The sequence below is a fragment of the Trichomonas vaginalis genome, assembly GCF_026262505.1.
Source record: "Trichomonas vaginalis G3 chromosome Unknown ctg_87, whole genome shotgun sequence".
NCBI lineage: Eukaryota > Parabasalia > Trichomonadida > Trichomonadidae > Trichomonas > Trichomonas vaginalis.
This window is the reverse complement of record NW_026529174.1, coordinates 289,190-313,339: the sequence shown is the minus strand read 5'-3', so window position 1 is coordinate 313,339 and position 24,150 is coordinate 289,190. Positions and strand designations below refer to the sequence as shown.

At 33.0% G+C, this 24,150-nt stretch overlaps 8 protein-coding genes and 4 pseudogenes across 12 annotated transcripts, besides 3 other annotated features; 5 read left to right on the top strand and 7 right to left on the bottom strand.

Moving 5' to 3' along the window:
* Positions 1 to 17,019: part of a mobile genetic element that runs on past the window's edge.
* On the bottom strand, positions 205 to 1,405 carry TVAGG3_1071310 (annotated as a pseudogene). Its single transcript has one exon. A coding segment is annotated over exon 1 (1,201 nt).
* Positions 3,394 to 3,935, bottom strand: TVAGG3_1071300 (annotated as a pseudogene). Its single transcript has one exon. A coding segment is annotated over exon 1 (542 nt).
* Positions 6,790 to 7,244, bottom strand: TVAGG3_1071290 (annotated as a pseudogene). The gene has a single exon. A coding segment is annotated over exon 1 (455 nt).
* TVAGG3_1071280 (integrase core domain containing protein family) lies at positions 7,483 to 8,034 on the bottom strand (the record flags this gene model as incomplete). Its single annotated transcript, XM_051256387.1, has 1 exon — positions 7,483 to 8,034. One exon carries the CDS (start codon positions 8,032 to 8,034, stop codon positions 7,483 to 7,485), a length of 552 nt encoding a protein of 183 aa, XP_051076461.1.
* On the bottom strand, positions 8,608 to 9,813 carry TVAGG3_1071270 (keratin-associated protein family; the record flags this gene model as incomplete). Its single annotated transcript, XM_051256386.1, has 1 exon — positions 8,608 to 9,813. The coding sequence occupies one exon, from the start codon at positions 9,811 to 9,813 to the stop codon at positions 8,608 to 8,610; it is 1,206 nt and encodes a 401-aa protein (XP_051076460.1).
* On the bottom strand, positions 9,954 to 10,780 carry TVAGG3_1071260 (annotated as a pseudogene). Its single transcript has one exon. A coding segment is annotated over exon 1 (827 nt).
* On the top strand, positions 11,814 to 12,590 carry TVAGG3_1071250 (uncharacterized protein; the record flags this gene model as incomplete). The annotated part of the gene is made up of 1 exon (XM_051256385.1): positions 11,814 to 12,590. One exon carries the CDS (start codon positions 11,814 to 11,816, stop codon positions 12,588 to 12,590), a length of 777 nt encoding a protein of 258 aa, XP_051076459.1.
* TVAGG3_1071240 (uncharacterized protein) lies at positions 15,309 to 15,629 on the top strand (the record flags this gene model as incomplete). Its single annotated transcript, XM_051256384.1, has 1 exon — positions 15,309 to 15,629. The coding sequence occupies one exon, from the start codon at positions 15,309 to 15,311 to the stop codon at positions 15,627 to 15,629; it is 321 nt and encodes a 106-aa protein (XP_051076458.1).
* Positions 16,357 to 17,019: a terminal%2Cinverted (terminal inverted repeat of Maverick-1B transposon ID:TVAGG3_1071230).
* Positions 17,020 to 18,848: a mobile genetic element.
* TVAGG3_1071220 (MULE transposase domain-containing protein) lies at positions 17,078 to 17,986 on the top strand (the record flags this gene model as incomplete). Its single annotated transcript, XM_001301660.1, has 1 exon — positions 17,078 to 17,986. One exon carries the CDS (start codon positions 17,078 to 17,080, stop codon positions 17,984 to 17,986), a length of 909 nt encoding a protein of 302 aa, XP_001301661.1.
* A 555-nt stretch (positions 18,849 to 19,403) lies between the features above and the next one.
* Positions 19,404 to 20,486, top strand: TVAGG3_1071200 (glycine-rich protein family; the record flags this gene model as incomplete). The annotated part of the gene is made up of 1 exon (XM_001301661.1): positions 19,404 to 20,486. The coding sequence occupies one exon, from the start codon at positions 19,404 to 19,406 to the stop codon at positions 20,484 to 20,486; it is 1,083 nt and encodes a 360-aa protein (XP_001301662.1).
* Positions 20,487 to 20,728: 242 nt separating this feature from the next.
* TVAGG3_1071190 (uncharacterized protein) lies at positions 20,729 to 21,673 on the bottom strand (the record flags this gene model as incomplete). The annotated part of the gene is made up of 1 exon (XM_001301662.1): positions 20,729 to 21,673. One exon carries the CDS (start codon positions 21,671 to 21,673, stop codon positions 20,729 to 20,731), a length of 945 nt encoding a protein of 314 aa, XP_001301663.1.
* A 1,467-nt stretch (positions 21,674 to 23,140) lies between these two features.
* Positions 23,141 to 23,878, top strand: TVAGG3_1071180 (glycine-rich protein family; the record flags this gene model as incomplete). The annotated part of the gene is made up of 1 exon (XM_001301663.1): positions 23,141 to 23,878. The coding sequence occupies one exon, from the start codon at positions 23,141 to 23,143 to the stop codon at positions 23,876 to 23,878; it is 738 nt and encodes a 245-aa protein (XP_001301664.1).
* Between the last annotated feature and the right edge of the window lie 272 nt (positions 23,879 to 24,150).

Genomic DNA, 24,150 nt, shown 5'->3' with positions numbered 1-24,150 from the left:
GAATGACCTCATTGCTGACAAAAATAAATGACCTCATTCATGACCTCATTGCTGACCTCATTCATGACCTCATTGCTGACAAAAATAAATGACCTCAGAACTTCAACTTACGAATAAAGCTTGTTTTAGTCGTTATTGAGAAGTTAAACTTTTCAGCAAAGCAAGGACTAGAAGACTTACATAAGTCAAATCCAATCTCTTGACCGTCATAAAGTGCTTTATAAAGTTTCATGACACTGAACTCAGAGTCTTTGTCAAATTTTCCTTGCGGAACCATTAAACCTTTATCTTCATTGTAATAGCATTGTATAGCTTCAGGAAACATTTCATTAGCGGTTAAAGCAATAACATCTTGCTTCACGCCTTTCATTCTGCAGTGAAATGCAACTTCATTTAAATCGTTAGTGAGTAAGTCTATGTAAGTCTTCTTTCCACAAAATATTGACTTGTATGCTAAACTTTGTTTTCCAGGTGTTATTTCTGCGAAGTCACTATGAAACTGACCAAGGTTTTTACCAATAAGTTCTCTACCGTATCTCTTCTTAAATTCATGAGCTAAACGTGGTATGTCTTCATTGTAAATGTGCATCGAATCTGTATCCTGATAAAATGCTTTTAATCCTAAGTCTTCAATCGTGCAAAACACTTCATTCATAATACGTTTTGACATAGACAGAATGTTAACACCAAGTGGACAGAAGTTAAAGTGTCTGCAAATGCTTTTCGTTAGCTTGAAAATAGTTTTATCTGAACCATCCAAACCTTCGAACTTCACTATATGGTTGTAGTTTCTGATGGCATATCTTATAGCATCTTTGTCATCTACTATGGTTATTTTTGACTCAATAGGAGATAGAATAGTTTTGCCATAAATACTGTTCAGAATGAGCTTTATATTTTCTTGCAAAGGATTTCCTTCTTTCTTATACTTTAACCTTAACTCAAACAACTTCTTTACTTCATCTCTTATTCTAATATCTCTGTTTCCATCGTAGTAATATCCTTGCAACACTTCACATTTGACACCTTGATATTTTATAAGGTCTTGTAATGTTATATGGTCAACATACATTAAACAGCAAGTGTTTGAACTTCTGGGAACGTTAAGTTCTGGATTTAGTTCAGGGTCACAAACTATTAAAGGAAAGTGTCTATGTATTCCAATCTCTGTTATCTTAATGAGAACAAAGAAGCCAGACATAAACTTTTCACCAATGGGTTCCTTTTGGTCGTCATCGAATAAATGTCTCATGAGATACTCTGTGCTTAACATCTCATCCTTCAATACTTTTGGAATTCCTTCTAAAGTATAAAGTCTTGCTATAGCTGATGGATATAATGAAACAGCGTCGAAGTCAGCAATGAGTTTCTTTTTGCTCTTTTGTTTAATGTTATCTGACAACATACATCTTCCACCTTGAATGCATCTGAAATAAATTCTCTTGGTTTATTTGAGAGGTCATAAAGATTTCCATTCGGGAAGTACACTCTGTTCTCAAACAATTTGTTAGCAATAGAACAAATACTAACGTAGTCATAAACGTTTAAATCAAACTCTTTCAATAAGTCATTGCGGAACTTTACAAAACCTTCTCTTAAAATTCTTACATCTTGTTTGCAGTAAAACGTGCTATATTTTTCTAAGTCGAAGTGGTTTTCATCTATTCTGCAACCTTTGATGGAATCTATGTTCTTCATGAACGTTTCAATATCTTTTACAAACTTACATGCTTCAGAAATGACACCAGTTCTGTTGTCATTTGCTAACAAAACACTGCTGTAGTAGTTGTATGGAAATACTTCTTTCGGTCCTGTTTGTAAGTTAAACATAGCAGGAAATAGTTTAAGCTTCTTATTTATAACACTGTAAGAGTCTTTTATAATAATTGCCCTTCCTTATATAAACCAGTTATTTGCATTGTTCGTGAACCTTTAATGATGGGAGTTCCTTTCACTTCTGTCATGTGTCTTAAGATGAAGTTTATATCATAGCTGAGGTTATGGAAATATATTAAACTCTTGTCAGGAAGTCGCTCCAAAAATTCTGTTGCACAGTTTTGACCCCATATGCTTTCACTCACTGAACCATCTTCACTGTCATAACAGATGTTAAAAGCTTTATGAAAGCCATCGGTACTACACTCAAAGTCAGCAAAGAAAACATGCTCAGGAATGAACTTGCACTTATTTTTATTTACTTCTTTTGACTCTGCTTTCTTCTTCAGTTGTACACAATACTTTGGAGCATATGTCAAATCTTTAAATGGTGCAAGGTTCTGTTTATATAAGTCAGTCGTATATGTGAAAAGTTCTCCATAAGAAATAGGTTCGAAATATTTGCACTCCCACAATGTTTTCATAACATCCCATAGCGGTGTAGTTCTATCCATGCGAACAATGTATTTATCATCTCTTTGTATAAATTTTCATCTGTTTTCAATGTTCATTCCACCACACTTTCAAGATTTTTCTATAGTTGCGAATGAAATATGTTGTCATTGGTAATCTTTCATTTAGCATGTAGTGGTCTTCAACAAGAAGTAAGTCAATAGTTCGAACAGTTTTACATTCTTTTGGTATATATCTCTTTATTTCATTATGTCTGAGTCATTGAATAACCAATGGTAACATTAAATGCTATACCTGTTGCGTCAGAAATTTCTTGTACTTTACTTTGAGGAAAGTCTCTAACACGAATGACTTCTCTCATGTGGTCAATAGTTTCTTCATTTACTCCAGCCTGAATGCAAGCATAAACGAAACAATTGTCCTCTGTCATAAGTGTTGCAGTTCTTTTGTTCAGTTCATTGAAGATTTGGTAGCGTTCAAGATTTATAGGTAATGTGCAAAGATACTTCCAGAACTGACCGCTTCTCTTCTTATAAAACTTCTTTTCACCAAGGATTTCATTCCAGAAGTCATCTATATCTGTTTATCTCCTGTTTGTTTAAGTCTGTTCAATAATCTTTTCTGTCTTTCTGTCAGTGTGCTTTCATCTCTATATGGTCTCTTTTTTGGTTTGCCTTTCTTTACATCTGACATCGTTAAGCCTTCATATTCAGTTAAATCATACATCTTTATTTCAGTAAGATTCTTTATGTTTGTCAAGAAGAAGTCATAGTGCATTTCAACAATACCTGCAGCATTTGCTTCTATCTCTGATATAAAGTTCTCCTTCAAGAGCTGATGTAGTAATGTTCCAATATTATTGAGGTTTAACGTAGAACATTCATACTTTCCACCAAGTTTATAACATACCATCCATCTTGTTGGGAGTTTATTTTAATCTTCTCTAAGAGTCTCATGAAAACCTTACCGAAATGTTTGTGTAAGTAGTCTCTGTTTGGTTCATCTAAAGCTTCGATGTTAAAGTCAATGAGTCTATTGCCTGACTTCACATTTCTCTTCCTATTCTCTTCATCTTTCTTTAACCATCTCTCACCTTCTTTTGGTTTGTCGTCAATGGAACGAATGACATCGTTAGCTTTGCGAACTTGTTCTATAGCGCTCTTAAACATCTCTCTTCTCTGTTGTTTCAGTGTGTCGTCTCTCTTTCGTGTTTCACCAACGTTTGCATTTGTTATGTCAAACATCTCTTGACGAACATCATGCGAAAGAGCTTTACGAGTATGACCAACGTTTGCATTTGTTATGTCAAACATTTCTCTTCTTACTTCATGAGGTACTGAACGTCTATGATATAAGTCAATAGCAACGTCATTTAAAGGAAATGCTCTTGCATGGACTTCGTCCTCGCCGCGTTGCGGCTTTATGAACTCATGAATTCTATCATAACTTATTGCACCATTATAGTCATTGAGGATGTCAGCGAGTGCTTTTTTGTTTGTTGCGTAATGCTTTGCTACTTCTATGTTAGCTTCTGTAAGAAGTTGTTTTATTTCCGAGTGTTCTAACTTAGACAACTTCCGATACATCTTTAGTAGGAAATAAAAAAATATTTTTGAAAAAATTAGATTAGATTTTTTAAAGTTATTTTTCAAAATAATTTAATATTTTTATTTTAATGAAACACATGCAAGATTGCAAGTTCTTTTCATACAATGCTCTCGCTACTGCCATCAAGAATGAGTTCAATAATGCTTCAAATGTTAATGTTATCTTTAACAAGAAGTTTGTGAAAGAATCTAAGTTTGGTCAGTATGTCAGACCATTAGCTATCGTCATTGACCGCAAACGTTATACTTCACAAGAGTTAGCAGTAGTTTTGAAACAAAAGAGTTTCTTCGTGAATGTCAAAGATACTCATTATACTGTTATAAAGAACTCTAATATTGACTTCTTCAGTATTGCTTTAAATCTTTCCGAACAGAAAGAATATAAGAAGGGTGAAACAAATGTGAAATATTATCCTTCATCTCTGAAGACAATAACGAACAAAGATGTTATACAGAAATTCTTACCAAAGGTTGAAGAAGCTTCAATTGACATTGACGAAGGAAGTGAAATGGTTGAAGAAATTGACCCTGAAGTTATTTAAGCAAAAATATATTTTTGAATAACTGAAAGTGTCACCACGTCACCATGTGCTACCAGGTTAATTAACTTCTTTTAAAAATGATGACAACATGACATTTTGACAACAGTCCAGGAAATAAATTTTATCGTTAATGTTTACGTTAATGTTTTTCATTAAATTTTGACAAAGTGCAAATCTTCACTTCGTCAAAAAAAAGTTAATGTTTTTCATTGAAATCGGTAAGTTTTCATTCTTCCTCTTTGAAGTTGTCGAAATATTTGTTATATTTCTTTTCTTTCAGTAATGTTAAGTCTTCTTTAAATGTAAGTATTGTGCAACCTTTGATGTCATAGTGTGTTTGAGGAAGAGTATTTTTGACAATTTCCTTTATTTGCTCATTCGGTGTCATTGAAATCGGTAAGTTTCACGATAGAACCAGTTTCTGTCAGATTTATATATCTTAGCTAAGTCATAAAAGCTCTTGTTGTTTCTTCTCACTAAATGCAACATAACCATATCTCTATCTTCTTCTTTCTCCAACTCTTCAGCGTAAATCATATACTTATAGCTTTTTTCCTTTCCTTTTGGTACTGAACTGGTATTCTTTTCTGTATGCTTTTGTCTTTGGATTCAATGACTTCATCTTTTGCTTGAAGTTTCTTTTCCATCTCTCCACGTTCTGCTTTATATAGTTCATCTAACATCATGAAAATATAACAAGCATAACGAGTGAAGCCCACATTGCTACAGCATTTACTAAAAGTCTATGAACATAATAACCTTTCAAACCAGGAGCCAAATTCTTGCGATTTTCGTACGGAATCTCTTCCCTCGGTTTTCCGAGGAAGCAATCATATGAGGAAATTCTTCTAAAAGTTCTTTTGCCTGTTGGTTTTCAAACCAATGATATGCTTGCTTTGTAGAAAGAAGAGCATTCAAAATACTTTGCATTTGGTACATGTCATCTTTGACTGAACGAATAAGACGTAACTGTTTGTTATACTGTATGTACTCGTATTCTTCATTTATGGCTTCATGAACGATAGCAATTGTTTCTCTGATGTTGACATTACTGTCTTTACATACAAAATAAAAAAATAAATAAAAATAAAACTAACTTTATTTTTTCTGAGATAAACACTATTTCTTCACAACATTAAATTTTATCCTGTATGAAATGACTTTAAAAAGATTATTGACTGACTTCGAATACTATCTCATTGACGCACTGACAGACCCTCAAAACTGTGTTGAAAGTTCTTTAAGCTTTAAGATTGAAGGTACGACGCATTTTGTCTTCACTTACGTATTGAAAGAATATGACCGTTATCATAACGAAGTGAATCAAACACTAATAAAATTTGTAGATAAAAAATTGGTTAACAATGAATATTTTAAACGTGAAGACCCAAACACTGCTGGAGATGATGAAGAATACAGACAAGTTATTGAAAAAAATAACGCAAGATTAGATGCAATAGAAAAGAAGTTTAATGAATGTCTTACAAACACGTATGAATATCTTATGCGGTGGAAGCTAGATGGAAATAAAATTTACGTCAAATATGCAATTATTAAAATCTTATGTCGACAGGCTACGTAGCACAGTGGTCTAAGGTGGTGTTATGGAGGGTCAGGGTCTGTGGTTCGAACCGCGACAGCGCCGTATTTCTTATTTTCTTTGTTTGTCTTGTTTGTCGTGAATAAAAAGTGTCATAAAAGTGCTCTATCTTCCACGTGAATAAATAAAAATTTACTTTATTTCTTCTTTATTTCTTTGTTCCCGTGGAAGAAGGGTTTTGCGTTTTTCTCAGCCGAAATCAATGATTTTTCATTTTTGGAATCCTTAGCGAATGGGGAATCTTTCTCTCGTGGAAGCTTTGACCAAAAATATATTTCATTTCAGCATTATTTTTTTGCATTTTGACACGAAGTGAAGATTTGCACTTCGTCAAAATGTGATGTCATGTTGTCATCATTTTTCAGAGATGTTAATTAACCGAGTGACACCTTCAGTTCTTCAAAATAATTAATTATTGAATAACCTAAAAACATTAACGTAAACATATATTTTTGGTCGTTTATGATAAAAATAAATGGTTCATTTACTCACAATATTTTTGTACAAAACGACCCCAAACTTTTAACTTCTTTCTGCAGCTTCTAATGCTATCTTAGCGAGTTCATATTCTCTAAATTCTCTCTTTAAATCTTCTTGTTCCCATTGGTCTAGTTCGTATGAAGAATCTCTATAACCATAACATATCTCACGTTCATTGTTCTAATTGTTTTTCACACGTTTTTCTAACTTCTTCTTCAAACAAATGTTTAGCATTCTCTACTGTATCTTCGAGTTCTTCTTCATCTAATTTCTCATGAACTTTCTTGTCTATGGAGTCCATAATTTTTCCAACTGCTATGCAATATTTTGGAGAAGTCCACATTGCTATATAGTTTATAAGTCTTGGTCTACATACGTTCCTCTAACCTGTTTGATTTCATCAGGAATTCCTGCATGAATTTTGTATAAAAAGCAACCGCCGGAATTCAGACGGTTGCTATATTCTTCACAAAATGCCTTATAATACTCTTCCCAGGACTTATTTTCCAACAACTTTCTAAAGTCTTTCCTAAACTGCTGACACATATTTGTTGCATTAATGTAACCATCCTTGTCTCTACGTAAGACTTCAATACCGTTATAAGTGCCTTTTGTGAATGTTTCGCCATTAGATTTGTTAGTGAATGTTTTTGCTTCGACTGACATTACTGTCTTTACATACAAAATAAAAAAATAAATAAAAATAAAACTAACTTTATTTTTTCTATCTTAAGGAAATTCATGAAAATTCGTGAGGGTGAAAAAAGAGGTGAAAAAACGGGTGAGATCTCACCTCTTCACCTAAAATATATTTTTGGTGTAAATTTATGACAAAAATAAATGGTACCATTAATGATATCATGACTGTTCTCGTTCATGTCTGATTTACATCTAATGAAAAAGTTTAGAAGAATTTTCTTATTCTTTCTGGTATATTTTTGTCTTTCCAGTACTCCCGCTCTAATGGTCCCAGATGTGTTGGCTTTGACTCTCTCAAGTTCTTAGATGGTATAACATCTTCAACGCCTCCTTCATATCTTACTTTATAAGTGTCATCGTTTATGTTATAGCCAAGTATTTCAATAACCACTCCTCGCTTTGCTTCGTCAATGGTTTCAGCAAGTTTGCCATTACTACTTTCAACTAATTTGTGACGAGGGTAAAACGCAATAGAGTCGTCAGCAGCTTTTATAAGATATCCATTACCTTGCGTAGAGTCTACGATATAATAGTTTCTACTTAACCTTAAACGTTTCTTTGTCAACGGTTTGTCGTCAAGAACTACACGAACTTTTGTACCAGGAATGAGGGTAAATTGTGTTGAATTTCTGATATTTTGTGTTTGGCTTCGTTTCTTTTGTATATACTTTTCTTCTTGTTGTTGTGTCATTGAATTTGGTGTATGTCCTGTTGTAAAATGTGTTGAGGAATTATATACTTCGAGAAAATGTTTCATTGTTTCTTCGGTAAAGTCTCGCTCTTGATTTAAATCTCTGAGCGTTCTTATGAAGCGATTAATGATACCGAGTATGTTATGGTTATGGTCTTCAGTAGTGTAGTGAGTTATGTTATGCTTAATGAGAAAATCTGTGATTTCATTGCTGAGGTATGCACTGTCTTGGTCTGATGTTAAAGTACTTGGGCTATGTTCTGCTACAAACTTTTGTAAAACTCTTAACACTTCACGAGTTCCTTTATTCCTCATTGGATATGCATATGCTTTGCGAGTGTTAACATTAATGAAGATGAGGAATGGTTATGTCCTCCTTTTCTGCTTTGAATGAGAGTGTCAAATTGGTATGCGTCAGGAGTGTTGGAGTAAATTGGTAAAAAGTAGTCGTAAGGGTTTATTTTTGTTTGATGTACAACATTTTTGTCAAAGAACCTTTTCACTTCAGCTCTGTTAGTAAATCCCCAACTCTTTGCAGCTTCATTGAACTTCTTAAATGACCTCCATGGATGTTGTTCGAATACTTCTTTCAAGCTCATTTATGTAAAGTTAAAGATTTTATTCTAGGCTCAAGCGCGTTCATTGAACGCGGTACCATGCGAATATAGTCACAAATGGTGGCATATAATCTGCACCCGAGCCTGTTGGATTTGTTGTGAAAGTGTGTGAATGATTTCCTGTGGTTCCACAGAAAATACCTGTGCTTGAATCTACTGGGTCACTTGAAATATCATATCTATTCATTCCCTGTCTATCCGAACCTGCTGCAAGATTTATATAACCTCTTTTTGTTATTGAATGTGAATGATTACCTGTTGTGTTTGTAGTTCCTGTATGAGTGTGCGGTGGAAGGTTTGCTTCTTTAATTTTCTTCGAACCTCCTGTTTGCTTTGAATATCTAGCACAGTATAAGAATTTATCTACAATCTGCTTCCACATACCAAAACCTAAAACTGTTGATGGATTTGTTGAGTTCATTGATGTATAAATAGAACCAACAGGATATAATGTTTGAAGTATTTCTGTCTTTAATGTTTGAAGCTCTGTTTTGTCTGCTTTCTTATCTAACATTGTTGGTAGTTCATATGCTTCAAAGTTTCTGGCATGATCTTCGATATTCCTGCAACTGTTATCTAAATTGTTAAGAGTATCTTTTACGCTTGTACTTGGATTCTCTAAAGGTGCACTTGAACCAAGGGTATAGTTCAATATTATGTCGTCTGCTCTAACAGTAGTGAAGGATTTATGTGTATGGTTCTTGTCAGCTTTATTATCATATAAATCTTGAGCAGTGAATTTAACATTATTTTCATCATCCATGACATAAACATTTTTACAGCTAATTTCTTTCTTCGTTGTTATGTTTTCATTCGATGTTAAACCTTGTGGAAAGTTAGGAGGTTTATAATATAATGCATTCCCACCAGTTCCGCCAACCGTTCCTTCAATACTTTCTATAGCAACAGTTGAGAAGGATTTATGTGTATGTTCTTTATCTGCTTTTTTATCTAACATTGCTGGTAGTTCATGTGTTTCAAAGTTTCTGACATGACCTTCAATGTTCATACATTTACTATTTAAGGAGTTTAGTGTATCTTTTACGCTTGTACTTGGATTCTCTAAAGGTGCACTTGAACCAAGGGTATAGTTCAATATTATGTCGTCTGCTCTAACAGTAGTGAAGGATTTATGTGTATGGTTCTTGTCGGCTTTACTGTCTAATGTAGCTTGAAGTTCATTTATATCGGAGATGTTGTGTTTATGAGATTTCAAAACTTTGTTCATTGCTTCGAGTTCAACTTTGTCAGCTTTACTTTTAATAGCATCTTCAAACGTTATTTTTGACTTAACTCTCAAAGTAAATCTTGGTTCAACTAATACACCTTTAACAGAGAAAGTAGAGGCATAAATTTCATCGTTATAACTAAATGCTTCTGGTGCTTTACCGTGTCATACTGTACAGTACAGCTTATGTCATAACCTTTAGCACGAATGTATTTATATCTTCTTTCATTAACATCTTCCGTCTTCACTTCATCACTTCGTGTTAAATATCCATGGTAGTCCGTTATAATCTGTTCGTCTGAAGTTATATAATGAACGTGGTTCTTGACTTTATCACTCAGAGCTAAAAGCTCATTTTTGTTGCTTTTTCGGCTAATTTCTCATTAACATCATTCACTTCTAATTCAACTCTTCCGCCAGAACTCTTATTATCATTAATCTTTTTCATTAATTCGGTAATTACGTCATAAAGACTATATTCTGTTTTCGGTTTTGTAAATAATGAGTCAAAATTTCTTTTCATCATTACATCGCTGACATTAATGATATCACCAATTCCTTTTTCATTTATTCTCTTCATTAATTCTGCAATAATGACGAATATATAATCTGTTAATTTATTCTCTTCATCGAGGGTTATAGAATGTTTTGAAATTGAATCATTAACTCCTCTAAATAAATCAATAACTTCAGGATACACGTTTTTAATGTCTCGAATAACCCGACCAGTATCCTGTTGTTCATGTTCTTCGTTCCAGTCGTTACGTGGTTTTATATCTCTAACCATCATCAACGCAGCCATAACCGGAGGGTTTGTTGCTACCTGTTCGAAAATCTGACCGTTATGTATGGTATATCTAAATAATTTCTTTGTGTTTGTTAAAACATTTGAAACAAGTCTTTTAAAACCATCTACAAAATTTCCTGTTTCACCTAATGTTCTTGCAGCATTTACAAGCTCACCCATTGCCCGCTTTTGACCCCAAAAACGTCCATATTGCATTTATTTCACTCTGTATAGTTGTCCATTCAGCAAAATTAATCTGCATTCGCTAAGCTGAAAATGAAATTCAGTGGATCGAACTTAATTCCACCTTCTTTTTCAATTTCAACGAACTCACTAACATGAGATTTTAAATATTCTTTCGTTAAAATTGTTTTCCCTGATGTTATGTCATTAACGAAACTATCACCGTCAAAAGTTAACGAATTCAATTTCGTCGTTGATGCTTTTATTTCATACACCGCTTTATCGATAGTTTTTGGCTCACCTTCTTTAGAAGCATATGAAACATTAATGAATGAATTATATGTATTCGTGAATGATTAAAATCAATGATTTTCATTAATGACGCCTTTAATGATTCATTTACTGTTCGAATCCCTTAAAGCAATTAATGAACTGTCATTTATGAAAGGTACACTGCAAACCGTCGAGTTTGGATCAAATGCTGTAGTTGGTGCAGGAATATTAATGATATAAGTCATTAAATCATTAAGTGACGTAAATAATGTTGTCGTTTTTGATTTAATTTCTTTAGCATCTGTATATATACGGTAATTTTATTTCTGTAGTTTCTGAATTAAAGATATTCGCTAAAATGTTTTGTAAACTGTTTTGAACAGCTGTGTAAACCGTTGAATCCGAACTCTTACGATTTCACCGTCCTTAATAAAAGGCATTGCACATGGTGTAGTGCTTGGTCAAATCTTTTGGGTTATGATTCAACATATATTCTAACGCTTCATGAACAGACTTATATACGGTTGTATTATCTTTTCAATAATTTCACCGTCCTTTATAAACGGCATAGTACATGGAGTTAAAATAGGGTCAAACTTTTCATAGTCCTTCCATGTTATATATTTCTCAGTATTTCCATCAGAAATAACAATATATTTGTCAGTAAGTGTGAGAGAGTATTGACCAAAATATAAACGTTTAGCTCTGTCAGCTTCATACGCATATGCAGCTATACTCATATTTTAATGAGAATAAAATGTTGTTCTATTTGCAAAGTACAGACCCAAACGAATACGGGACAGTAAAGCTACAAACAAACTTAGGTCTACAGAATGAGGCGCTTGCATTCAGAATGGTTGACTTCAATACTATCGCAACTTTTGTTATAACAGATGAAACAGATTTCATGGAGATTGAAATAGATGGAAAGAAGCACGAAATAAGATTTCACAATAATGTAGAATATAAGATGGAAACATTAGCTGGAGTGTTAAATGCTCTCATAAATACTACAATAAACAAGGATAACGAAGAAAACTTAATGAATGTTAAACTTATTGCAGGAGTTTTGAAGTTCAGTTATGCGAAGGAGTTTAAGATACCAAGAATGAGTCATAGAGTACAACTTCTTTTGGGTGCATACCATATGACATTTCCTTTGAAAAGTGTTGACAAAACGATTGAGATGAAATCTGTTCCATACGTATGTTATGGTAATTGTTTGTACATTGAGTCTAAAATAGCTAATGTCACAGGTATTTCAGGAGTTAATAGTAAAGGTTCAGTAGAATATAAGTCTTTCTGTTATGCAGTCAATTCAATGTTCATTCCAAACGTTCCTGTCATAGCAACTCATTTAGGTAAATGGGTTCGCATTAGTCCTCATAATTTGAAAGACATGCAATTCAGACTTGTTGACTTTCAAGGAGGGCCTGTAGAACTGAAGGCACCAGTGCGAATGACTGTTGAAGTTGACTTTTTAGAAAATATTAAATGCAACAGCTTACAAGAGAACTCAGAGCTAAAAATATAAAGTATGAATGTTATGTATTAGGTCATGAACTTTGGTTGTTGCTGTTTGATGAAACAAATGAATTAGTTATGTCAGTCAAGAGAACAGAAAAATATTGTGTTAGTGAAAACTGCACCAAGTCAATAAGATTAGGTTTGCATTATGAAGATGAGTTCGATACTGTTGAAGAAGTTTTGGATAGATATTACAAATTGCTTTAATTTACTAAAACATATTTCAAACAAAGCTTATAGTCATTAGATAGTTTTGTATACTCGTTCGCAAATATTTATACTTAAACTCAACTCCTGTAGTTCCTGGTGTTTCAATGATGCGGATGTTACCTATTTTCATGAATGGTGGCGTTTGACCACAGCATTCGATTTCAGGGTCGAGATAGTCAATGACACATTGCTTTCCTGTTATTCGTGATATAATATTTTCAAGGTCCTCCTTTGTTAGAATTATTTGGTTCTTACTTATAAGATTTGTCAAAAGCTTCTTATCGTCTTTGAGTAAAATTGTTTGGTATAACTGAAGAAGGTAATGGTCTACGTTATCTGAAGGATTTGTTTGAACATTTGTGTAAGGGTTGTCGTTGGCTTCTCTTGAAAGAATTGGTCCAGTGGTGGATACTCTAACTTAACATCTGATGTAGCGTTAGCGTTTGAAGCTGAGTTTAAATTCACGGCGCCATTCAAGACCGAAGGTCGACTTAAGTTCTGGTTCTTTTTCTTTCAAACACTCTGAACTATAGTTCTTTATGACAATATTGTTTGTCGTTCGTGAGTCAACATTTGATGTTGGTTCAATTGGAACATTAACGGCACCAGCTAAGATGGATTTGCTTCTCATTTCATATAGAATAAAAACCTTTTATATGTATGAAATGAACAATATACTCGACAAGGGTTTGAATGTAAAGCTAACGAATGAAAATATTGTTGAATTCACTGAGACAGGTGCTGTGTATAAAGATGTAGAACTACTGAACAAAAGAGCTAAGGGAAGAAGCAGGAACATGAACAAAGGGTGGAAGCCTATAAAAATTTATGTCAATGATGGCTCAGGAGGTTCAAACATAAAGTATGCAGAAAGTTATAGAGTTTATGCTCTCAAAGGTGAAAAGCCTTCATTTAAGAACAGCTATTCTAACGCATATCCTCAAAAGCTAACGGATGGGAAGTGGATGATATGAATGACAGCAAAAATATTAACAGAAATGGCGACAGAGATGCATGGAATTTGTTTACCATCAGTCAATTGAAGGTTAAACTTTAAAACAATGTTGGTCGTTCCCATGGAATATTTTTGACTTTAATGGTATTAGTCATGATATGAATCTCAAGGTATGAACGAGGAGAGATGAGAGACTTATATGCTTCCCAAATTTCTTCAAAAGGTAATGTTATACCTGACTGTTTCCAAATGAGTTCAATATCATAGCGTGAGAAACCTTGAAAGATAACGAAGTCAGTTATGAGACGTTTTATGTTTAAAGCTAAAAACCTCCATGTTTGCATAAGTATTGCTACAGTTAAATGGTAATGTCTGACTTTAGTAATGATGTTAGCTAATGGTGAGTCTGGTTTTGACACTAAACCTTTTCCAGCGAAGTCGTCGCAAACTACAAAGTGTTTGAAGGATATTTTTTGAAGGGGTATTTTGAAAGTTTTGACAGAATGTAGTTTGTAAGTCGTTTCATATCGTAAACTCCTGAGTATTGACGTAAGTGGTGTTTGTCAATAATTCTTTCCATCTCCTCAGAAGTCTTTTGCATTCCTGACTGTATAAATTCAACGATGGCATAATATTTCCTCTTACGTCGAATGTAACGTTGAAGAAATTCAATGAGTTCACTGTCTGGAACTTTAACGACAGAGGCTTGAACTTTTGACATAAATGTTTTCGCTGTTGAGTCCATAGAGTCTGAAGTTGCTGATATAATGATTTGGTCATAATATGAGTCATTTCCTAAACGTTCTGTTATAGATATGACGAATGAGGTTAAATGTCTTACCTGAACCCATCTTTCCACAATAGAAATACACACCATTTGAACAGAACTCATAGTCCTTGCTGAAAGGAAGAATGAGAGAAGAGTTAAGTTTGTCTGTAGTTTCATTCATGTCTTCATCTACGTCATGTATTAAATGCTTCATTTTATCTCCATTAAAAATGCAAGTCAGAAATATTCAGAACATAGCACCGAGTCTAACTGACAAGAGTATAAAGATATACTATGAACATGTTATGATGAAACCTACCAAAATTCAAGAAAGTCAGTATACTTATGAATATCCAAGACACTGGGTAGAGTATGTAGGAGGTGAGAAAGCTATTGAAATCAGACAGGTTCGAAGTATTCCAGCAGGAAGAACAATATTATTGAAGAACTTTAATGTTTTGAGATATAATGATGAAACAAAGAAGCAAGATAGTTTCCCTGTTGCTGTGTATGTGAACTTAGATACAGGAGATGACATGAAAGTTTTTAATACAAAGCTTCAAACGGTAGTGAGAGAACAACTGACTGCGGAAGGGCATCCATTACCTTCAGAAGTTACCATAGCATATAATTTTGAAACAAACTCAATAGATTTTAAAGTCATCTCTGCAAAGAAGTCAGGTTTTACATTTAATGAAGCAGATGTATATTCGAATGAAAACTTCAAAGCTATTGCATGGTTAGATAATGACGATTGCTTTAAGAAAATATTTAAATACAGTGACTCAACGATGTCAATAGATGACCTTCGTGGAATGTTACCATCGACGTTTACAGTAGAAGGTTCAGCAGGATTGCTTACAAGATTGTCAATTGGTGGTATTTGGTCTCGTGAGAACATTGTTATAAAATCCAGTATAAGTGAATTTGCTGAAGAATCTATATTATGTCTTTCAAACTACATGTATTCGCCGCCGAAGCATTATAGTATAACAAACTTTGTCAGTAAGTTTAACATAAGACTTGTCGAACCTTCTTCAATGAAAGATGTTGTGCTACCTAAAGATGGAAAGGATGGACTCATTATTGAGATGATTTTAATTGCATATTAAATGAGCTTGTTCTTAAAGGTCGTTCATGATGAAATAACTGTTGTAGAAGATGTTAGCAATTGTTCAGACATTTTGAAGCGAATAGATGAGATAAGAAAGAAGTTAGATAGACCGCAAAGCGGTGAGGGTGAAGCCCGTGAGAATGTTTATGTTTCATTGACTTTCTCCAGTAACGAGAACTTTTATGAGATAATATTGAAGAGAGATGATTTTAATATGGGTAAATGGTAGCTTGGGCAGCTTTAGGCGCAATGGGAACAAAAGCATTAGCATTTGGAGCAAAAGCACTTGGAGCTTATGACGCAGTAAATAAAATGAGTGGAGGAAGGGTTTCAAAGACATTAGATGCAAATAAAGGAAAGATTGGAGGCTGGGTTGCAAAGAAGTTAAGATTAAATAAAATAGGGCTCATAAATAAAGCATCCAATTTGGTTGCGACTGAGTCAGAAAATGCTTTAGGAAAGGACGATGAGTTTGCAAAACACGTAAAAGACTTTAATGACCAGATGAAAGGTGAAACAATGCATTTAAATAGAGTCGATGGAACTAAAGAAAATGTTTCTTCTCCACCAGTAGTTCTTCCGTATGGTCCCTATGGAATGTATGGAAACCCTTACGAAAGACCATTTGACCCATTGACTGGTGGAAGTAACTGGTATCATTATGGACGAAGAAGAAAGACAGTCAAGTTGGAGACAGACGTGAAGAAAGCAACTAAAAAGAAACCAAGGAAGAGAGTTATAAAGCAATGAATTCAACAGGGTGAAAAAACAGGTGAGATCTCACCACTTCACCTAAATCTATTTTTGTGCTATGTTTTCATACGTGTGAGGGTGGTGATATCATTAATTTTTAAGTTTATTTTTTATTTTATTTTTATATAAATGACGAAAACTATTGAGATAACAAACTACAACGGTCATGAGTTCAAGAACTTGTTCTTCGTTCCTCGTGAAAATACATTCTATCAGATACGAGGGAGAAAGGGTAAAGTTAGTTTGAGCGTTTATGACTACAAGCATAATGGAAAGTTTATACAAGCATACGATACAAACGGTAAGCGTGTTTCATTAGCTTTGTCAAAACTTACAGGTATAAACTATGACAGTGATTTTGACCTATATGAAGAAGAAAGTGAGTCAGAAGATTATGAGCTGTTATATGAAGCACAGCAATGGGAGGAGTTGCAATACTTTTGTAAGTGAGAACGTTTATTTTTACATTAGTGAAGTCGTTTATGTGTCAGACGGTTTTGTAAATATTTAAGGTTAAGTTGGTGTTGTCGTTTGTGCTGTAAAATATACGTTAAAGGTTTCGTAAAGTGTCAAATTCACATAACAGGGGTACGGTGGAACGCAGTGCCGTCGTACCCATGATATGTATACTAACTTTTAATATCTCAATATAATAATGCAACTGCAATATTCACTAATGATTGCCTCGAGAGTATGCATTCAGAATTTTCTTCGTTAAAACATCCAAACATTTATGAAGCTATTAAGAAGATATCTCAAATCCAATTAGATAAATATAACGCCATCAAAAATAACCAGAAGATCGAGCGCCATATAAAAACCGTTATCACTGATAGCTACAAAAATTATATTCTTGACTGCTTTCAAAAAGAACTTGAGAAAACAATTTTTTCTATCAAACAATACAACGTAAGTGATCTTTCTTTGGCTCAGAACGAGATTTCTCCATATGGTTCCATAGAATCGAGTTCATTGTTCGAAAATATTCCAGTTCATGATGCAGATATACTCAAATCGATCGATCTAACAAATAAAGATACAATGATCACTAAGTTTATTAATGAAAAAAGAGAAAAAATTATGGCATTATTTAATGAAACATTAAATCATCCAGATTTTAATTCATCCACTCCAATTCAAACTAATTTTGAGCAAGCCGATACAAATCAAGGTTCAGATGCTCCAATTCGCTCCGAAAATTCAAATATTGCAGACTCTACAGATTTAGAACCAGAAAATCAAAGCCATCCTTCTACAAATCAAATGTCTAGTAATCTAGAACATAAGCTGGACCTTCTTGATCATATTGAAAAACAATTATCGAAAATGCGCTCGTTATTGGGAATTCTTCCTACTACAAATGCTATTGTTGGGCCGTCAAAACAAGTTTCAGTTAATAGCAAGCAAAATTCTGAAAAAAATAAGAAAAAATCTTCCATAACAACAAAATCAAACAATAAAAAACAAAATTCATCCGACAATCCTCCTAAACGTAAAGCTCCTATTTCGGAAAGGATTCTCAGCGATAATAACTTATATTTTCAAGTTCATCGAAAGAGATCGAAAAGCAAACGTTCCACATCTACAGAGAAAAAGAATTGATATATGAAGTCTAATTCCTTTTATAACTACTATATTTTTATTCTTATGACTAAAAAATAATATATTATTTAACAATTTTCATTTTTTTCTTTTCACAATTTCGTTTTATTTCCATTTATTGTTAAATGATTTTTAGCATACACCTTTCTTTGTTCATCTTCTAAATACAATTTATTTTTTCTTAGATATAATTCTATTCATTCAATTCGATCGTCATTTTTCAGTACATGATCGTAATTTTCAATTATTGATCGCGATTTTACTTCAGAATTTGTTTGCAATATTGCTTATCAAAATTATATCTCTATTCTCTCATTTCTGTTTAGTCAATATCATTACACTCCTATTGTCTAATAACATGCTATTAATTTTCTTAAAATTAAAAAAAAAATATCAACTTTTAAAAACAGAAACTTAACATCCTTAGGTCAATGGATTTTGATGTGAGATACATTTAATCTGTTTTTCTTTTTTTATTTTAAATAATTGAATATTTATAGTTGTTATGGGTCTTACATCATGTAAAACGAATTTTCTGAAAGTAAATTTACTTTTTCTTCAATCTTTCTTACATATTTATTTAAAAAAAATTATCCAAAAAAAGATGTTTTAGAATGAAAAAAAATAGAAAAATCTTCATTTATAGTCTTTCTTGAATGTATACGTTTTGATTTTTTTCTTTTTTAAAAAATTCAATTTCTAGAAAAATCGAGAAAAAATCATTTTCTTCTATTTTTTAGGACGCCATACCCATTGAAATCTCCTCTCAGGACGCCATAAACTATTCAATTATGGTGTAAACTTCTCAAAAATTGAATAGTTTACATCAGGACGCCTTAGGACGCCAACCCTTTACGCGCCCTTTTTTTAAATCAAATCGATTTTTTTTTCAAAGATCTGAACTTTGAATGAAAATTTGATATATGAAAGATATTATTGATGATGCGCCATTTATCTCTTAATTGAGATTTAACGATGAAAAAGACGGTAAATAAGAATAAGATCAAATTACGTATTTATAATGTTCCAGATATTTACTATAAACTTTCCATATTGGCTGATCGGATTAAACATTTTGAATTGCTAAATAAGGCGTCCATTCAATTAGAAAAATTTTGGTTGAACAAATATCAAGTTTACTTGGTTAAATCATATTTCCTCATTATTATTAAAAAATTTGTCAAATTATTCGGATAGAAAATTATCAACAATTGTTTGCAATTAAATGAAATATAACAATATTCGATTTTTTTATTCGCAATGAATTATATTTTCTGAGAGTTTGAATCGAATTCAAAAACTTTGAGAAACATTCAAGCTGATTTTCAAAAGTGCATTTAAACTCAGCTTTCTGAGTTAACTTTACCCGATTTTAGAGTCAGAATCAGTAATACAACAAGCACTTTAATCTTCTTTTATGACATTACCATTAACAATTTCTGTTTTAAATGCAGATCAAACAAAAATCAACAAACAAATACTTCCGAATTCACAAGTATTATTAAAATACCCATGTGATGGCACTGGAAATTCATGTTTCCCTTATCAAGTCATATTTTCCATTGGAATTTACAGAATCGAACTTTATGGTGCCTCCGGAGGAGGCAACAGTAGTACCACTATAGGTGGTAAAGGATCTTATACAAGTGGATACATTGATTTTAAGACAAAAACTACCATGTTCTTCTACATTGGCCAGAAAGGTTCTCCAAATGGTGCCAATACCTATAATGGGGGCGGTCACGGCGTATATTTTGCACAAGATCAAAAGTATGGTGGTTCTGGTGGTGGTGCCACTGATATGAGATATGTTTCAGGAGATTGGGATAATCTCCAAAATTTGAAAAGTAGAATCATGGTCGCGGCAGGTGGTTCTGGTGCCCAAGACCACTGGACATTCATTGAAGGGGCACATGGTGGTGCTCTTACCGGAAACAACGGAAAACAAGCTGTAAGACCTGGATACACTAATAGTAGTGCTTTAGATAATGCCGTAGGAGCCACACAAATTTCCGGTGGAAAAGGTGGCATTGGTTATGAAAAAGTAGGAGGTTGGCCAAATAGTAGAGGAGAAAGTGGATCATTTGGAAAGGCTGGTGGACAGCCAAACAATCAATGGGGCTCTGGTGGTGGTGGGGGCTATTATGGAGGCGGTGCAGGCGCTCTTGTTACATGGTTAGTAGGAACAGGATCGTCAGGATCATCTTTCGTTTCTGGATATCCAAATTGTAATGCGATCAGACCAGAATACAGTTTATCAAATCCTGTCCATTCAGGCAGTCCTAATCACTATTCGGGCTATGTTTTTCAAGTCCCTATTATGCGAAGTGGCTCTGAATCTATTCCATCTCCTACGAATGATTTTGTTATGCAAGAAGGCAATTCAGGTCATGGATATGTTAAAATTACTGTCATCCAACGTTGTGCTGTTGTTTCTTGTGTTTGCAATATGAGATATAATTTTAATATGAACTTTGCATCTCCATTTCTCTTTAGATAAATTCAATACGCGGAAATTTTTTTATATGTAAAAACTTGTTATCTATTCCTAGTAAATTATGCTTTTTTTTCTGGCATCAGTAAGTGATACTTCATAAAAAAGCCGTGTCTATCTTTCAAGTGCTATTTAAATGCATGAAATGCAATTTGAAGTTGATTTACATAATCATCATTGTTTATTACATATCGATAATAAATTTTATTCAAATAAATTAAATTTAAATACAACTACAATTGATGTTGTTATACATCAACTAAAAAAGAAAGCCATAAGTACTTTTCTTTAGCAATTTTGAACTGAACATCTTCATGATCTACTGTGCATTCAACTTCTGGAAAAATTAATATAAAAGAAAATTTTTGGGTTTCAGATCTTATATTCTGTTCATCTTCTCCAAAGATAGATATTTCTTGAACTTTATTTATGCTTTCACTTAAATTTGCAAAGAGAGGCAATCTGTAGAAGAAATCTTGATCTACTTTCTTGTTCATAATAACTCTAGATTGAAATGGTATTGAGTAATCTTTGATGGAATAGTGAAGATCAACATACTCAGAATTGTGTGTAATACTTCCACCAATTTTTATAGAAGTCGGGAAGTTAATTTTATATTTATGTAAAGGCTTTAATGTGATTGATAGTTTTATCTGTGAGTCATCTATTATTTCTGATAATTTTCTATTTTCGACAACTTTTTGATCAAATTGCAATTGATTACTTTTTGGAAAGGTTATTTTTGGCATATATAGAATAATATCATTATAATTCTCAGAAATAGCATCTTGATAGAAAAAGGAGACTGGGTTGTTTGAAATTGTTGAGAATTTCGTTAAATCAATTGAGAAGCATGTATTTTGATATTTTATTATAAGGTTTTTATCTTCACTAATGTACGTTTTTTCAGCGGTAATATTATTACTAAAATTCAAAACTTTGTTTTTAAGAATGAAAAATTTTTCGTCTAGAAATGAACTTTTGTAGTTGAAATGTAATTTGTTGTCTGATATAGTAGTCTCTATCTTGAATCCGCTAGTATTAAGCCTGTGATTGTTATATCCTGTCAAGAAGTACTCATCTTCGTCAATAACGACAGATGTTTCGAAACAAACATAAAATACATCTTCACTTTGACCAATACAGAAGTTATCACGTGCACTCTTCGAAAGGAAGTACTTCAAAAAAGTCATTTTTCGATGATGATCAATTATAAAAAAAGTATTGTTTTTTCGCTCTCAATTTTATAAATGTCAATTCAAAAAATATCGCTGACATAATACAACTATTGATATCTGAATATCAATATTTTAAATAATAACTGTCATAACGAAAAACAAAACTGACAATAAAATATAACTATAACTATAACTATGACATCAAGAACTAAAATGCATTTAATGCCATCATAATAACCTATAATTTTCAATAATAAGTTATTGTTTTTCTTAAAAATGGCCGGTAAGTTCACAAAATTTATATTCACAAAATTTAATTCAAAAGTTGATCTCAATATGATATAGTTATAACTCCATATGCTGTTATCATATACAAATTTTCAAAGAAATTGAAATCAGATCATTCACTTTCAATTCTATTGATTTCATAAATATTCTGATTGAACTGATAAGTCTCATCACACTTTTCAATGCTCGATTTTTAAAAACTGTTTAAAAATGGAGTTTATATTGAAATAGTGTAGAGACTAAAAATTACCACAGACTATTTCAGAGGATTGAGTTGCCACTCAATCCTCTGAAAAGTCTGAGGTAATTTGCAAAATTTTATTTATTAAAAAATGTATCATTCTATTGTTCTTATGAATTCTCATAAAATATGATATAATTGCTCACTCATTCAATAAAATGCTGATATTTTACAACATACACTTGTTTTGATTGTTATACAATATTGAACAATTTTGAAAAAAAAAATGCGATCATTCTTCTCAAAGTCTGATACATTCCATTTATCTATTTTTTAAATTAAAGTATTGATATTCAAGACATTTGTATTAAACTTCACAGATATTATGAGCTTAATATTTCTGATCAAATCATAAAATAGCCCAATGAAAAAATCAATCATAAATCCATATACAAATAATAATTGTATTGATGATTTCATAGAAACGATCTGATCGATGACATTAATTTTCAAAAAATAAATTTTATTAAAACAACAAAAAAATAATATAGTATAAACATTTAATACCAATCATAAAACTATTGAAAAATATAATTCTCTTTTAACACAGAAAGACTTTTCTAATCATTGAGATAACTTTGCTGTAACTTCTAAATTACAGTTTGTGTTTTTCATTCATGTTATCAAATTCATCAAAAGCAATGTTTTTGCCTTAATAGTACACAAAAGAGTTGTCAAAATATGTGATTTTTTGAATCACTTCTGAAAAAAATGGACTATTTTTTACCACAATCAAACATTTTGAGCATTCTTACAAACCTTATCAAATAGATTCATGAGCGCATACTATGATACAATGATACACTCCATCACAATTTTACTATTAATTTGCTAAAATTTAAAAGTTCTTCGAGATGATCTTAATCACAACATTCAAAATCAGTCTTGCTAAATAGTTTTTCATATCATCATAATCAGTATCAGTTATATTATTAAGAAGTTAATCATATATCATGACATTACAAGTAGCAATTTCAGTTTTGAATGCAGATCAAACAAAAGTCAAGAAACAAGTTCTTTCGAAATCACGAGTTTTACTCGAATATCCATGCAAAGATACCGATAGTTCATGTTTTCCATACCAAGTTGTCTTTCCACGAGGCATATACAAGATCGAACTTTACGGTGCTTCCGGCGGCGGCTATAACAGTTCTACTATTGGTGGCAAAGGATCGTACACCAGCGGATACATTAACTTTAAAACATTAACTACCATGTTCTTCTATCTTGGTCAGAAAGGCTCTCCTAATGGTCCAAATTCCTATAATGGCGGTGGCCATGGGGTTCTATCGTTAGAAGGAAAATATGGTGGTTCCGGCGGTGGTGCTACTGATATGAGATATGTTTCGGGAGATTGGGATAATCTTGATAGTTTGAAGAGTCGAATCATGGTTGCCGCAGGCGGTTCTGGTACCGAAGACCACTGGGCAATTATCGAAGGATCACCTGGCGGAACTCTGACAGGTTATGATGGTAGTCGAGCACTTAAACCAGGATGTACTAACAGAAGTGCCTTAGATATCGCCGTAAGAGCCACCCAAACTTCCGGAGGAAAAGGTGGCGTTGGATATGAAGGGAACATAAATCGAGGAGAAAGTGGATCATTTGGAAAGGCTGGTGGACAGCCAAACAATCAATGGGGCTCAGGCGGTGGGGGGCTATTATGGAGGTGGTGCTGGAGCTGTTGTTGATTTTTTGGTCGGCACAGGATCGTCAGGATCATCTTTCGTTTCTGGATATCCGAATTGTAATGCGATCAGACCAGAATACAGTTTATCAAATCCTGTCCATTCAGGCAGTCCTAATCACTATTCGGGCTATGTTTTTCAAGTCCCTATTATGCGAAGTGGCTCTGAATCTATTCCATCTCCTACGAATGATTTTGTTATGCAAGAAGGCAATTCAGGTCATGGATATGTTAAAATTACATTTAGTCAAGGACAAATTGATTCTTGTATGTGTA